The sequence below is a fragment of the Leiobunum rupestre genome, chromosome 4 (assembly GCF_980474605.1).
Source record: "Leiobunum rupestre chromosome 4, qqLeiRupe1.1.hap1, whole genome shotgun sequence".
NCBI lineage: Eukaryota > Metazoa > Arthropoda > Arachnida > Opiliones > Sclerosomatidae > Leiobunum > Leiobunum rupestre.
The window spans coordinates 10,387,733-10,403,199 of record NC_143387.1 but is presented as its reverse complement, the minus strand read 5'-3'; the positions used below and the strand labels follow the sequence as shown (position 1 = coordinate 10,403,199).

Below are 15,467 nucleotides of genomic sequence, written 5' to 3'. Positions count from 1 at the left end.
AATTGTTTTACCTGCCGTCTAGAAGCAGATATGCGGCACTTTGCTAACCCACGGCAGTTTTCCAACTCTGCGGATCGCGCCCGGTACTAAATAAAGTCTTTGAGCGCAGCACTACCACTTCATGTCTTGGGCAAACCTGTTTTTTACCCATAACATGGCGGATAACAGGGTCAATTGGAATTTTTCTATGCAAATGTTATGCAGAGGAAAAATATATGAGTGATTATTATACAATATTATATAATGAACATATTATTTAAAAAGTATTAAAATTGATTAGTGTCCTATTACTATAGTAGCATTGAAACCATCTTCAATAATCAATTCAAAATTGTTAGTAAGGTGGGTGGACTCAGTTTCGTAGGGTATGCGCTTAACAAAAACGCACCAATGATAATTAAGATTAATCAAAAGGTAAAGATGAAGTTTGAGTGATATTGACTATAGAATAGAGATAAATTAAGCTTCTTAACAGTATTTTGAACCTACTTAATTTTTCCCGTCATTTAAACACGAAACACTGTACCACGGAGCAAAAGTAGAAAAAATCAAACCCAAAATTATATAAAATTTGTACAAAACAAGGCGCAAAACAGAACTATATGTTGTTGAAAAAAAGAGGCTACTAGAAGAATCAGTTATGAAATATGCAATATCGACTAGGAGGCCATACAGATAAGACATTGTCGAATGTGACTATCAATAGTACTCTAAGACAATCATTTATATAAGTACCCGGTAGATAAGCTATTTTGCTACTTCCAATTTTTCATACCGAGACATTCGTGTAATAAAATCTGTTTTAAGACAGCAAATAAAAATGCACATCTTGTTGTTCGTTTTTGTGTTACTTTCAATTTACGCAAAGTCCTCTGTTTCCGATGATTCTTCGAGTAGAAAAGATACGGTGGAGGTAACAACTACTGGTGGTACAATTGTTGGAAAGACAGTCAAAGTATCAAGCGCCTCTACTCAAAGTACAGTAAACACCTTCTACGGGATACCTTTCGCTCAACCTCCAATTGGAGATCTCCGATTTAAGCCACCAGTTGAAGCTAAGCCCTGGATTGGTAAGAGAACGGCATTCGAACAGCCCAATAATTGCTACCAATATATACTTAATTTCCCTAACATAACCATTGAGAATGAGAATTTGTCGGAAGATTGCTTGTATTTAAACGTTTGGGTACCAAATCCGGTTCCCGAAAAGGCAGCCGTGATGGTATTTATTTATGGTGGGGGTTTTTCCATGGGTTCCATCAACCTAACGCCATTTACTACGTTGGTGGCTAACCAAAAGGTAATTGTCGTTGCGATGAACTACCGAGTGAGCTCGCTCGGCTTCTTGTATCTTGGAAACGATGACTGTCCCGGTAATGCCGGTTTGTGGGATCAACAATTGGGAATGAAGTGGGTTCAGCAAAACATCGATCGATTTGGAGGTGACCCAAACAGAGTGACCATTTTCGGGCAAAGCGCGGGTGCAGGATCAGTTGCACATCATGTGATTAATCCCAAATCACAGAGTCTCTTCAAAAGGGCCATACTACAGAGTGGGTCTGCGTACAGTCCTTGGGCGGCTGATAGAAAAGAGGTAGCATTGGAGAGATCACACAAGGTTGCCAAAGCCGTGGGTTGTACAGATTTAAATAATGACGCTTTAATTAAATGTTTACGCAACATTGATCCAGAAAAATTAGTGGAAACTTCGGCTAAATTGGGAAACGTTATTACTTTAAACCACGTACCGGTCTTCGACAATAAGATAATTTTCGAGAACAGAAGACAAACCATGAAGGACCTGGAAAAAAAAGAGGTGCTCATGGGAATTACTAATGACGACGGCGCGTTTATGGTAACACTCTTGTCCACATTAGCTAACGTAAAATCAGATAAAATATTCGAAGAAACAGTGAAGAGCTACATTGATGTGACAGACAAGAACTGGTTGAGATCCATATCATATTATTACAATGACCACTGCAACGAAATCAAAGAAAACGCCGAAGAAATTGCTGCTGCCCAGTTTGGGAGAGACTACTATTTCACGTGTGCCACTACAGAGCTCGCCGATGACTTATCCGAAGTGGGGTTCCCTACATTTGTCTACCAGTTCAATCATAGGCCAGTGTCGGCCATACAGCCCAAATGGGTGAAGGCTGACCATGGAGCGGAGTTTGCCTTTCTCTTGGGTGCAGTTACACCTGGAGAATTCGAAATATCCGCTAGAATGATGAACTACTGGGGATGCTTTGCAAAGCGTGGGTACGTTGTCTGAAATTTCCTTTTATGACCATAGATCGATTCCAAAAATCACTGGCTGATATCCCTTACAAAACTTTCTTAAGACCTCTTAAGAAATCCGTATGGAGATTTAGGAGGGTCTAAGGAACTTTAATCAAAGGAAAATATTCTAAAAAAATCTTTAAAATATTCTTAAGAAAGTTTAAACAATTATAAATTCAAATATTTGAATTTTTAAAGAGAATATTCACATACATTTTCTGAAAGAATCCTTGAGAAACTATACAGATAAATCCTCTAAAATATTTAAGGAAAAATACCCAGTATGGTTTCCTAAGATAATCTTAAGATATTTGTAAGACGCATCCCCTAAGTTTTTGGAGGGAATATTCTCGGTAGAGTTTCTTAAGCAATTCTTCAGCTTCCTTAAACAGCAATTCTTTAACGTTTTTAAGGTAAAAATGAACTATTGTATTAAGAGTGTCTTAAGAATTGGTTTGGAGGCATATACCTTAAGGTTTTCTAAGGAATATGGTTATAGTTTTCGTAAGCGATACTACAGAACGTTTACGGAATGACTTGGGAGACATTCCTTGAGATTTTCAGATAAATGTGTGAAATGGGGATTGTTAGTATTTCCTAAAGAATTACTTTATGCGAAAGTTAATAACAATAACTATACGGCATAAAGAGAATATTTCGTCGCCGTTAAAACAAAACCACGTAACTTGAGATACGTGGTTTTGTCAAAATTGACATATTTAGATTCTACACCTGAATTTACGTATATAAGATTAAAAACATTAAACGGTTGCAATTGGATTTATTTTTAAAATCGAGAAAACATTTAAACGTATCTTTGATATTCACAACTTATTTCGCGCAAAAGCACGTATCTTGCTTATTTTCAGCTCCTATCTCACTTCATGACGCAAAACCACGTATCTCTAAAAATTCCCTTTAAGCAAAATATTTTAAAATTAAAAGCCTCATAAAGAGTCAATATTGAAACGAAATTATTTAACTATAAAATTAACTCACATGTAAAAACCTAACACGCGATTTCACAAGTCCCTGCAAAACTAAAAAATCCATTTTTCTCAAAAAGGCCACCGAAAAGATACGTGGTTTTGTTTTAACGGCGACGATTTATGAATTTTACATTTATTTTTAAAAAATATTCTAAACTAACAAACAAGTTTATTGTAAACCATTACTGGTAGGTGACTTTTTATTATATCAATTAAATGTGGCGTTGCTATCGTTTTAGTGACTTTAAAAGCCGAAGTCGCATCGAAACACATTTTTAGCCCTCCCTCAATAAGGGAAGGGAGGATATATATATATATATATATCTATCTATACTATATTCCTAAGAGTCTTCTGTCTGTCTGTTTCTCTATAGGCGTCCGAGCCGTTCAACCTAGGACCGCCAAATTTCTCACAGCTATTCTTACGGCTCAAAGGCAGCGAGTCGCGCATTTTTCATCGATTTCCAATTTCGGTTACGTTAATTAATTATATAATGGTAAAAAGCGAGTCGAAATCTATGTACTTTTGCCCCTGGAAAGGTGCCGTGAATCCTGCAACCTACATACACCTATACGACCAATATTTTTCTGTCTCAGTCAATTTCGCGGCTGCGTCATCGTCACTTGGAGAATAGCGACTGGGGGGGGGGAAAGGGGAATAGAGTTTTGTTTATGACTCGGTCTTCACGGGATTTTAGTTCTAGCTGGGGCCCGGCCGAAACAGTCTTCACGGGATTCTAGTTCTAGCTGGGGCCCGGCCGAAACAGTCTTCACGGGATTTTAGTTCTAGCTGGGGCCCGGCCGAAGGACGGGCTACCCAGCTAGTATAAAATGTTTAATAAACATGGGTCCTAAAGTGCTTCGTTTCAGAGATATGGGCTCCCAAAAACCGGACACAGCCTTAAATCTGGCAAACAATATTCTTCCTTGAACCAAATTGTTTTCATTAAACTATCAATTGTTTTTTATCCGTGAGGCGAGAAACTTTAATAACAAGTGGCAAAAGTTCATTAATGTCCTTTTAGAAGTAAAATAAGTTTTAAGACAAAGCCATTTTAATTTTATTGACACGGTTCCAAATAAAATAAAAACATTTTGTCGTTACGAACGATTTTAATTATCAAAATTAAAGATAAAATGTCATAATATTTCTAAAAGAATGCTTTTAAGTTTGTCTAATGCGTTCTGTGGTTAATATCTCCCGTCCGAGAACGCTTATTGGGTTAGAAGTTCAAAGATTCAATCGTTCGTCTATTTGGTAAAACCAGTCGAAATATTATTTGTACCTCTTTCCAGATTACATGCCAATCAAAAAAAAAAGAATGTTTAAACTTTGTGTCGATCTGACACCATTCTTTTAGGAATCTACTGCTGGTTAAATCTTTGAGCTTCTAACCCATTTTTCGTGAGCCCGTCCGTGCAATAAGCGTTCCTGGACCAATGTGCCATATTAGCTACAAAATGAATTAGACAATTTTAAAACCATTCCTTTAGAATTTTTATGACATTTGTATCTTTATATTAATTATTAAAATCGTATCACTAAATTAAAAGGGCTTTGTCTTCAAACTCATTTTACTTCTAAAAGGACATTAAAGAACTTTTGCCACTTGTTATTAAAGATTCTCGCCTCACGGATAAAAAACAATTGATAGTTTAATGAAAACAATTTGGTTCAAGGAAGAATATTGTTTGCCAGATTTAAGGCTGTGTCCGGTTTTTTGAGGTAGTTTTTTGGGAGCCCATATCTCTGAAATGAATCACATTAGGACCCATGTTTATTAGACATTTTTTATATATATATATATATATATATATATATATATATGTATATATGTATATATATGTATATATGTATATATGTATATATATGTATATATGTATATATATGTATATATATGTATATATGTATATATATGTATATATGTATATATGTATATATGTATATATATGTATATATATGTATATATGTATATATATATTATATATTATGTATATATATATATTATATATTATGTATATATATATATATATGTGTATATATATATATATATATGTGTATATATGTATATTTTTCGATGATACCGGCTTTCACACAGAGGATGCAATTAGTGAACCATAAATGAAAATTTCTTAAAAAAATTTCCTTTTCCTATTGAAAAGGTTGCTACAGAAACAAAATTTGGTGATTTCCAAAGACAAAAACGCGAGTGGAATTCTGCACGTTTTCGTACAACGCTTGACTAGCTTCACCTATAAAGTTGGTAATATAATATAAGTAATATCCCAGTGAACAAGGTTGCAATAAAGAGCATACATTTGTTGCAAACTTTCGAGTTATTATATTACATATGCATGTAGGGATGTTGGGTTGAGCTGCGTTGACATACTTGAAATATACAGATATGATAGCGTACTTCTGAACTAACTTATTATTATTTAATCAATTGAAATAACAATTTCAATAATCAATTAACAGAGACCCGAACTACCAAACGGTTTGCCAAGACGAACTCTCTGCTAGTGAAAAAGAACACCAGGTGAAACAGGAAACAGCGGTGGAAATCCAACACTGGTCCCGTTACACGACCGACAAACGAGAGAGGATAGAAATAAATCTGCATTCTTCACTGCTGGCATCCGGGGCTCTCCAGGAAGATCAATGTGCATTTTGGAAGCACGACTTCCCCATTTTGTCTAAAAATGTTCCCAAATAATTCAACCTTACTCACGTTTTTCTATAATTCGTTTTACATTGACGTATATTAATGTCATGACTCTAATTATTATCGGCAAATCTAATTAAAATCATAAATAAATATTTTTTTGTTATATCATTTGGGGGTCTTTATATCATATTGCTTATATTTTTAATAGATAGTCCAAGCAGTGCCAAATAATTTGAGATTTATCTTATAAAGTGACGTCTTTAAAGGCAGTATAAAACGTTTGGAAAATAGGGGGTATTAAAAGTGGGGAGAGTAATTCTAATTTCAAATCCCCAGTTCACACTCAGACAAATCTACACAACGGTAAAAGTCGCTCGATGACTTAGGTCTAAGTTGGTACCTTGGGTATTAGCTTAGCCGATTATTATTACATTGGGACAGAATTTTTCTTCCAAGTTAACGAATTTAACCGAATTTTCTTTAAATGAATTATTATAGTCCAGTAATCTTGTTGCCTGAAAGGGGAGGTACATGTACCTTGCGTCAAATCCCGTAGTTGGGATTTTTTGCTGCCTGGTTTATGATGTTAGCCCAATGAATAATCCAAGTTTGAGACCTCGAGCGCCGAACGCAACCTTGTCATAAATTAAAAATTTTCGACTTTACTTCAGTTTTTGGCGATTTTAACCCTAAAAGATTAGTTTTTCGATAATACCTACGGAGTACGTATTTAAAGTAGACTGAATTTGCAACAATTTGAGACTACGAGCGATGTGCTTCCAATAACCTCCAACCGAGTGTGCTAGTGTTGCTCGAGTGACGTCACGAATGGGACCCACATGTAGCACATTTATAACCTAACCTATCCGGCCGTTGAAAAGGAAGCTGCTATTTTTCTCGACACCAACTCTACACCTGACGAGATAGCAGCAGCAGGAGAGCGAGTCGCAATTGCTCTATACGGACGAAACCCCAACACCCACAATCTTGACAAGCTGCGGTATCAACGATTCGCGAGGGCTGTGACGAAAACCAGCTTTAATCTGGTCAGGTTACCTTCTTCACCAGACGCTGTTCAATTTCACTCTTTGCGGACATACCATAAGGTTCAAATTGTCCTTGCATTCACTTCATGAATAAACATTCTCATTCATCATTTTCTATTCAACTTCGCATGTACTATCTTCTTACAGGTACAGGCGTGGTTGGGAGTCACACTGAACCCTCTCTCCTGGGGTACGTCCAGTTGATACGATTTCTTGCAAGAAATGTAAGATTTCTTGTGATCTCGCGAACTTGATGGTTTTTAAAACCAGAAGTAAGAGCGATTGATGTCAGAGATCTTGCAAGAATAGTAAGATCGCTTTAGAGGTAGTTTTAAATAAGAATTCAAGATGGCGTCGAATGGCGGTGAATAATTTATAAATTTAAAGTTCCTGCCGAAGAATTTCAGCGAATTTTTATTGGTAAATATATCTTAATTGTTCTTCGAGGCTTTTATAATATTAAATCAACATTTCGGCGTACTATTTATGAAATAGCATTTTAGGACAAGGCTTAATGAATTACTTTCTACATCCATGCTCTGAGAGAGCCGCCATCTTGTTTGGAACTTCGAGATCTTTTCAACTTGAATTTTTCTTGCTAGACGTTTTCTTATAATCAGGATAATATGTTATCCACTTGACGTACCCAAGGGGGTGGATATCCACGTCACAAGGCCAGAGACGCAGCCCCACCACACCTCTTGCGGATGTTTTCTTGCGGCTGCAAGAGGGGTTGTGAGAACGCGTGCTATTTAAAAAAAAATGTTTTTCTTTAAGCATTTTTTTAATTTCCGGGGTGACCCAAGATTCATCATTTTTAAATACATTTATATAATTAAAATATTCGTCGTATGTTTTTTAAACATATTTCAAATAAATTGTATAGATCAAGAAGTTCGTTAGAACGAGGAGTTGATTTTTTAGATCTATGTTAAAATCGCCTGCAATAATATTTTTTTTAGTCTCGACCAGGTTTGTAGTCTCGTTGTAAGCGTATTGTATGCCTTCACTTTCCACTATAAAATTGGAAAAGAATTTGCCTTTTCCTCTCCCTCTTTCTTTCAAGAACTGTCTTAAATGATAGCACGTTTTTTCTTGGTTTGGTGTGAAATCGGCCGATAAGTAGATTCCCGAGCCCTCTAGTTTGTGACCTAGTTTAGAAGGTCGATTTTGTTTTGGGTATCAGGCAATTTAACAGCTATTTTCCTATTAACCCCGTCTGAAGATTTGATGGGGTTTGATGGCTATCTGGTAACCTAGTAGGTCGGTAATAATGTCATTGGCAGTCTTCTTCACCAATCTAGATCTGTCTTCGTCTTGCGATTCTTTAATACCGGATATTACAATATTAACTTTTTTATTATCCGATTCCAAATATTCTAGCCTATTTTTTTAATTCTGTGACTGTTTTATCTTGTTTAAGTTGGTAAGATTCGCAGGATTCCGCTAAGTCGTATAACTCGGATTTGTGGTTAACTAAAGATTCTTCTATATTGTCTAGTCTTACGTCCTGTTCTTTCACCGTTTTCATAACTTCTACTATCTGTTGGTTTGTATTATTGACCATTTGGGTCAAGTCGTCTACCTTATCAGTTAAAGTTTTGGTATTTTTGGACATCGACTCTTGGATATAATTTTTATTATTCCGTAATTCTTTGTAAATAAACAACAGATTGATTTTTGGCTGATCTTCCCCCATATGGGTATAGGTGAGAGTTATACAGAGCACCATGCAGTAAAATATGTAAAAAGGAGTAATAAAGGCAACAAAAGGTATATTACCTGAAAAATACAAGCAGGTTAAATGTTTTTAACGGTCAGTCTGGTGCTCTGTAAATTTTCGTAGTGCGTCGAGGACTTTTATAACTTTGCGTGGTTGATAACATAACATTTCACAGATAGTCCCGATTACTTTTTTAGCCGTTAAAAAATCCGATGTTGTGATGTACGCAATCCAACCAATCACCATACGCGCCGCTGATTGTGTATGCAGTTCGTCTTTAACCCGGAAAACAATAATGAAGATTGTAGGTGTACCCTGATTTGTAGAGATACTATTTTGTTGATATTCCGGCTTTCCGATGGTTTGCACGTTACGATGGTGTTGCTCAGGCGTTGAGGACACAGAGGCCCGGATGACTTGAAGTAGATATGGATCGGTACACCAATTATGTTTTCCGATATAGGACTCGCACTGAAAAATACAAGCAGGTTAAATATTAATATTAATAAATAATATTTTTATTATATTATATCGTAGAGCCCTATAATGGCCCGCCTTGATGCATCCAGTTTTACTATAATTCATACGAATTAATTTATTTATTGCTTTAATTTTTACATATACAAACTTACCTCCTCCTCGTGCAAAACAGCCTATCTTCTGGTGTTGACATTCGGACACAATTTCTACAGTTGCACCATGGCTGCCCATTATTGGAACTAGGGGATCGGAGTGGCTTCACTTTCAACGCTCAGAGTGGCTTCACTTCGAGTGATTTGGCTTGCTGGGTTCAAAGAGATACCATAAGTGGTATTACCACTTATGGAGATACTTAATGCCAAGATATCTTCTACGCATATTTTCCTATTTGTAAAAATTTTAATCAGAGCCATTTTGACTTCCTTTTGGTTAATCGAACTATAGAAACAATTAAATAATGCATTTATGTTGTCAGTATTTTGATTTTCTCCTGCAAGGAAATGTATTTACATTATCATCTTACAAAACAACTAAGGGTCATTTTATTTACTTTGGTTTTATCACTGTTGAAAGGGAGTTTTTCCTTTTAGTTGGCGGTTTATTATTAATAATTAAAAAAATTAGTATTATATTTAGGAAGTTTTAATGCTACCAGATATTACTTCATAAACCACGAAATTAATTTACTTATCATTGTCTTAGCCTTAATATTTGAACATGAAAACCTCGACTTAAAACAACAGAGTTTGGCCCATTTTTTCATTTTGTATCCTGCATGTACAAGCAATCTTTCCTCTTGTAGTCAAACCACTACTTTTGCACTAACAATGTGGCCATCAGTTACCACTTCAGTAGTTTAAGGTGAGGTTGAGGTTTTAGTATACTTTTCAAAATTACCTGCTGAAAATTCCCAACATTTTGTAATGCATGGTTGCATTGTTTGTCGGTTTATCATAAATAGACGTATAGCCCAAGAATTGCACGTTCGTCAAGTCATATCTGGATCCAAGAAGCAGTGTTGCAATTTCCTATAGATGAAATTACTAGTGTTGTAACACTGCCTTCTCTTATACTAGGCATGTAGGTAGAAAAGAAAGGGGGGTAACAATACCTATTTAAAAACTATCCCTAGATGGCGCTCTTCTGGGGATGAAAAAGGCGCTAAATTAAAAAATGTGAGAAATTCATACGTAAATTTTAAGTTATGGAAACTGAAGTGTGTATACATATATTATATTAAGTTAATTCTCATTTTATAATTATTAAATTACAATATGTTTTATAATATAGAAATCTTTATATGAAATACCTAAATTTTAAAGAAAAATAATTCAATAGCATACTAAAACATTTTTATTTAATAAAACTATAAAATCAGGTCACTTGGTTTTTATACAGATCTCCCTAAAAAGCAAGTAATTTAATTACATTTTAACATGTTTTCTAGATAAGGGTTTGTTGTATAACGTTTTTACCCCCTGTTTTAAATCGGTTAAATCTTTAGAGTAATTGACTACCAGAGGACCTAACAAATTTTGTTAATAGAATTTCAGATAATTTATCATAATTATCACAGTCACACTTAAGAGCCTTTTCAAAATAGGGCTGAATTATTTTTACAAATATCTTTAAGGTTTCATTTTTGGCAATGTAAGGCATTGCTTCTCTAACAAAATCAGCAATTGCACTTAAAATTGACTTGGATATCTCAAACCACCTCGATCCTGGAAATGAATTAAACTAAAAATTGTAGAATTAGATTTTATTTGAGATATCCGAGTCAAGCACATGTCACATTGAGTGTTCTCCTCCGCCGCTCTCCCAATATCACCCCCGACCCGGGCAACAGTAGTGTTTCGAAATTTTGATAACATACATGAATCTCTAGGAGTGACAATACTCGGTCTATTAAGCATGTTCATAACCATATTTGGAATTGATTTTATTTCCACATCCATTTCAGTTGCGTTCATAACTTTTCTTGATGGGACCATTGATTTGAAAGCGTTAATAGTTGTTGAAAATTGCTTATAGTTATCCGGGAATGTATATGCTTTTCCAAATTTTGAAGGTTTTATGATATCAATTTTGAGTGTGTTTTCAATAGCTGTAATGCACGATCTAGCATCCATCATATCGTTATAACCACCTTTAGGACGAAGATTACTATAAAACATTTCTATAGCGTCGCTGGATAGTTTGCTTGTTAAGACAAAATGGAAATCAATTTCTATGAGATATTTGATAAATGCCACTGTTGGTTTTGTTGTTAACATCATCGCACTGTACGTTTCGTTACTCAGCTAATCGTCCTTGTAGGTTGCATTCTCTTGGATCATTTCAATTATTGGGATAAATTCATTTTCCAACCAATTTAATCGTTCATGTCTTACGTCAAAGAAAGGTAACTTGTTGTCATTATGAGTAAAGACCGATTGCTGCAAGCTGCGGACATTATGGATATCAAACCATTTTGATATTAATTCCATATAAAAAATTGTTGCCTCAAAGTTTTCTCGTTCATCTTTATCAAGTAGATTTAATTTTAAAATAGTTTTAAGAGCAGCTGTTACTTCTGGTGTAAAAATTTTAATTGCCCGGAGAACATTCATTTTCTCCACATTAGTACGGTGGACATGTTTTCTACTTAAAAGTCTAACAGCTTTAATGACGTTATTTTTTGGAGATTTTAGTATTTCAATGTATTTTGAGGATATTGTCAGACCAATTAAACTGCATATCCTTGAAAGAAATTGGTTTCTTTTGTTTTTTATCAAATGGCTTTGGTCAAAAGACAGAAAGAGCTTGCGTTCTTTAGAGTGAGGGTGTTTTACTGAACCTTTCAAATGTTGCAACATTTATTTTGGCGTTGTCGCTGACTAGACGAAGAACCTTAAAACCTTCTTTTTTAACCTCTTTTATCACATTGAGGGTCATACGATGCTGACTCTCTCCAGTAAGTTTTGAAACGAAGAAATAGGCAACTTGCATTCTGAAGTCAGACGAGAGGCTTTGGTAATAATAACAGAGTAAGTATGTCGCTAGTGATTCACTTACCCCAACTTCTTCCCTGGTTATAGATTTTTCCCCAAAGAACATATCGAGTTTTCGGTCGTACAGATATTTTGATTCCAGAATGCTCACTCGTAAAGTTGATTCAGTATTATTTGCCTTTTTTTTCCAAAACAAAACAGCTGCTCCACCAAAAATTTGACCTTCAGGCTACCATTATTTATGCCAGTGTTAATGTTTATAAGTTGAGGTATTATATTTCTCCCCAGAAAAGTTTATTTATTTTTCATATCGTTCAGTTTTCCCTCAAGATTTATTATTCAAGTTTTAGCGTTTTGCAATTTTCTCTTGAGTTTGGCCACGATTCTACTTTGTTTGCGAGAGGATATCGTTTGTTTGGCCTTCTTTCTCAATACACTTGATACTTGAATACCAATGTCAATTACTTTAATAGTTATTTGGGAAGCTTTAATAGGAACTTCTTAAATAGTTTCAGGAATACTTTAGTTGAGATCGTTATTGAAAATTTCATCACAGTGTGCTAGACTATCACCAGTTTCAAGTGTGTGTACATTTCGAATGTCTTTTACCACATTTTCTGTTTTATGTTTAGAATTTTTTGGGGATAAAAATCCTAAGATGCCTTTTGACTTTTTAATGGAAGTTGGACTTATATTTATATCAGCTTTCTCAATAAGATTTTCCATGAAAAGTCTTTTACGTGACATAATTTTACTGAACTGGTATTTATCATTTGTAACAGCTGAAACTTGAGTTTCTACTAAAGGTGACCTCTTCCGACCATTGTGATTTGTTTCTTCTGTATCTAGCTTGGATTCCGGTTGCTTTTTGGTGACTGAAGAATGAGTGTATAGTAGACTTGATTGGTTATCTTCAGGTATAGGAACTTTAATAGGTGTATTTTCAACATCCAGTTTTAATTTTCGAAATATTGGAGCTCCATCAAATACGGACGGTATGGCGTTAGGTAATAATATCTTTCTACTGGTAGAAACATTGAAATATGTCTCCTTAAAGTGTCTGCTACTTATTCTGGTATTTTCAGGGACGTTATATTTAATTAATTCTTGCCACTTCTCCCGCATTAGCTTATTTTTAGGAATAGAGTGGAAACTTGGTGTTATAGTTATCATTTATTTCCCTAGACTTGGTTTCTTTAGTGGAACAACCCTTAATTATGCATGAGCTAACCATTGTTAATCTTCTTTTAGGGAGGGTTTTGCTTTCAGACGACAAAAACTATGTGCCTTTAGGGTAAAAATTAAAAAATAGTTTTATAAGACAAAGGCTTAAGCTTATATACACTTTATTTTAATTGCATTAGGAAAATACTGTTGTGACCTATGAGAGGTCTCAAAAGAGCCTTTTTAATATTAAAAGTAAAAAACTTCATCAAGATTTACCTGATATTGGAAGAGCCACAATTATACAGAAGCTTATCTGAAAGCTCACAAAAATTAAAAAACGGCCAACTTGAGCGTGATCGAAATTGCCCGTTACCCAAAAGCGCGCCACCTAGCGTGGAAATAATTCAGATTGAAAATGTCACAAAAAAGGGTTTAGCTTGTATTTCTAGGCCTAATATTAGAGAAGGCAGTGGTTGTAAGTCGGAAAATTTTCCGTATTTTTCCAAAAAAAAAGAAAAAAAGGTTTCATTCCATGATTAGTCTAATATATTGTTTGCAAATTTCAATAAAGCGGCATTTTCGTATAATTGTGTTTAAATTTTTTATTTTTCCGATTCGCGGAAAATTTTCTGGAAATGTTTCCACATTTTATTTTTCCGGAAAAATAACAACTCTAATAATTACAAACTAACAGAAATGTGTTTATGGATCCAAGAAGCAGTGTTGCAACATGTTAGATATTTCAATTCTAATATCTTTATCTAAGTTTTCACTGGTTGCTTATGTCTGCTCTGGAATTTTAGGGGTTCTGAATTTAAAATTGTAGCTCTGTAATTTTTAACAATTTATAATTTTCCATACCATAGAATCCTCTAATGGGGTATTTGAATGATTTCCTCCGGCATCCTGAAATTATGATAGTTCATATACAATTAGTAAAATGTTGTACTACGATAGATCATTTATACACATGATTATATATTGAGGGGCCAGTCACTCCTCGTAATTGGTATAAACCCCCGTACCTTTGACTGCACTAATGAGAGTACACGTGCTCTTTAAATTTGGTACCTTTAAAAGTGTTGAGTACGCGTTATCGGTGTGCAGTCTATCCGACCTTTTGCGTTTCTGTAGTATTTCATTCGGTGAATCTTTTACATTATCACTTGGTCTTGCAGGCTTTTAAATTAAATAACAGACTAAATTCTGCGGGAAGACATTTTAACGAACCAGCCCATTTTATAGGTGAAGAAATTGAAATTTGATATACGCTTCGACACATAAGTGGTTCAACTGGTTAATAACTGTCTAAAATTAACATTTCTGAATGTGTTGACAGGAAAATCGGTTTTGACCGATGTAGTTCTATAAGTTTTAATGTGAAATAGTGGAAATATTTTGTAATAAGCCACCTGCTGAAAAATATATTTCTTCTAACTTGCATTCAAGCCTAGGATTTCTTTTTCCAGCACATTTAAATTTGATGTTTTTATTTTTTTTTAGTATCTTCCTAATTACCAATCGCTGAGAAAAGACTAACCATTGACTTATTTCGCTCCTTATTATAAGCTTTTTATTATACATATTTAAACTCGGTTTACACAAGTTAATATAATAGTGTACGAACTACCGTAACAAACTGGCGAAAAAAAGAAATGGTTGCGTAGATGGATAAGCTATACTAGTTTTCCAAGAAGAATTAAAAAAAACACTAGGTCTGTTCACCCATAGACGAAGAACAGGAAAACTCTGGACCCACGACGTACGCCTTCCACAGTAGAGAGAGATATATATATTGTAACGACCGGATTGTGCCACGACAGCTCTCCAGTCATCCACCGCCAACCTGGTCTCCCAGACGTTCACGCTCCGAACAATAGTGGATTGAGCTGCAACAGCTTCCCCGAGATTCGCGCTCCCGCTATATATGGGGGAGACGTAGAAGGGCCTAGTCAGTTCGAGTCTGGCTCTGAACCCAGCCGGATCTCTACCAAACCAGCCGTCCCAGCTTCGCCGAAACCAACTGTTCCTGTTTTGCCGAGGCCAGCCGTCCCGTCGCAGCCTGACATTGCCGTTAGTTCGCCGCTCACAGTGACTGCACCAGCCGGGTCTGC

The 15,467-nt window shown here is 35.3% G+C and overlaps 1 protein-coding gene across 1 annotated transcript; it reads left to right on the top strand.

Annotated features, from left to right (window-relative positions):
* The first annotated feature begins 800 nt into the window (after positions 1-800).
* Positions 801-6,112, top strand: LOC149946298 (acetylcholinesterase-like). Its single transcript, XM_090171725.1, has 2 exons — positions 801-2,265; positions 5,755-6,112. Exons 1-2 carry the CDS (start codon positions 821-823, stop codon positions 5,990-5,992), a joined length of 1,683 nt encoding a protein of 560 aa, XP_090027851.1. The 5' UTR covers positions 801-820; the 3' UTR covers positions 5,993-6,112.
* Positions 6,113-15,467: the final 9,355 nt, after the last annotated feature.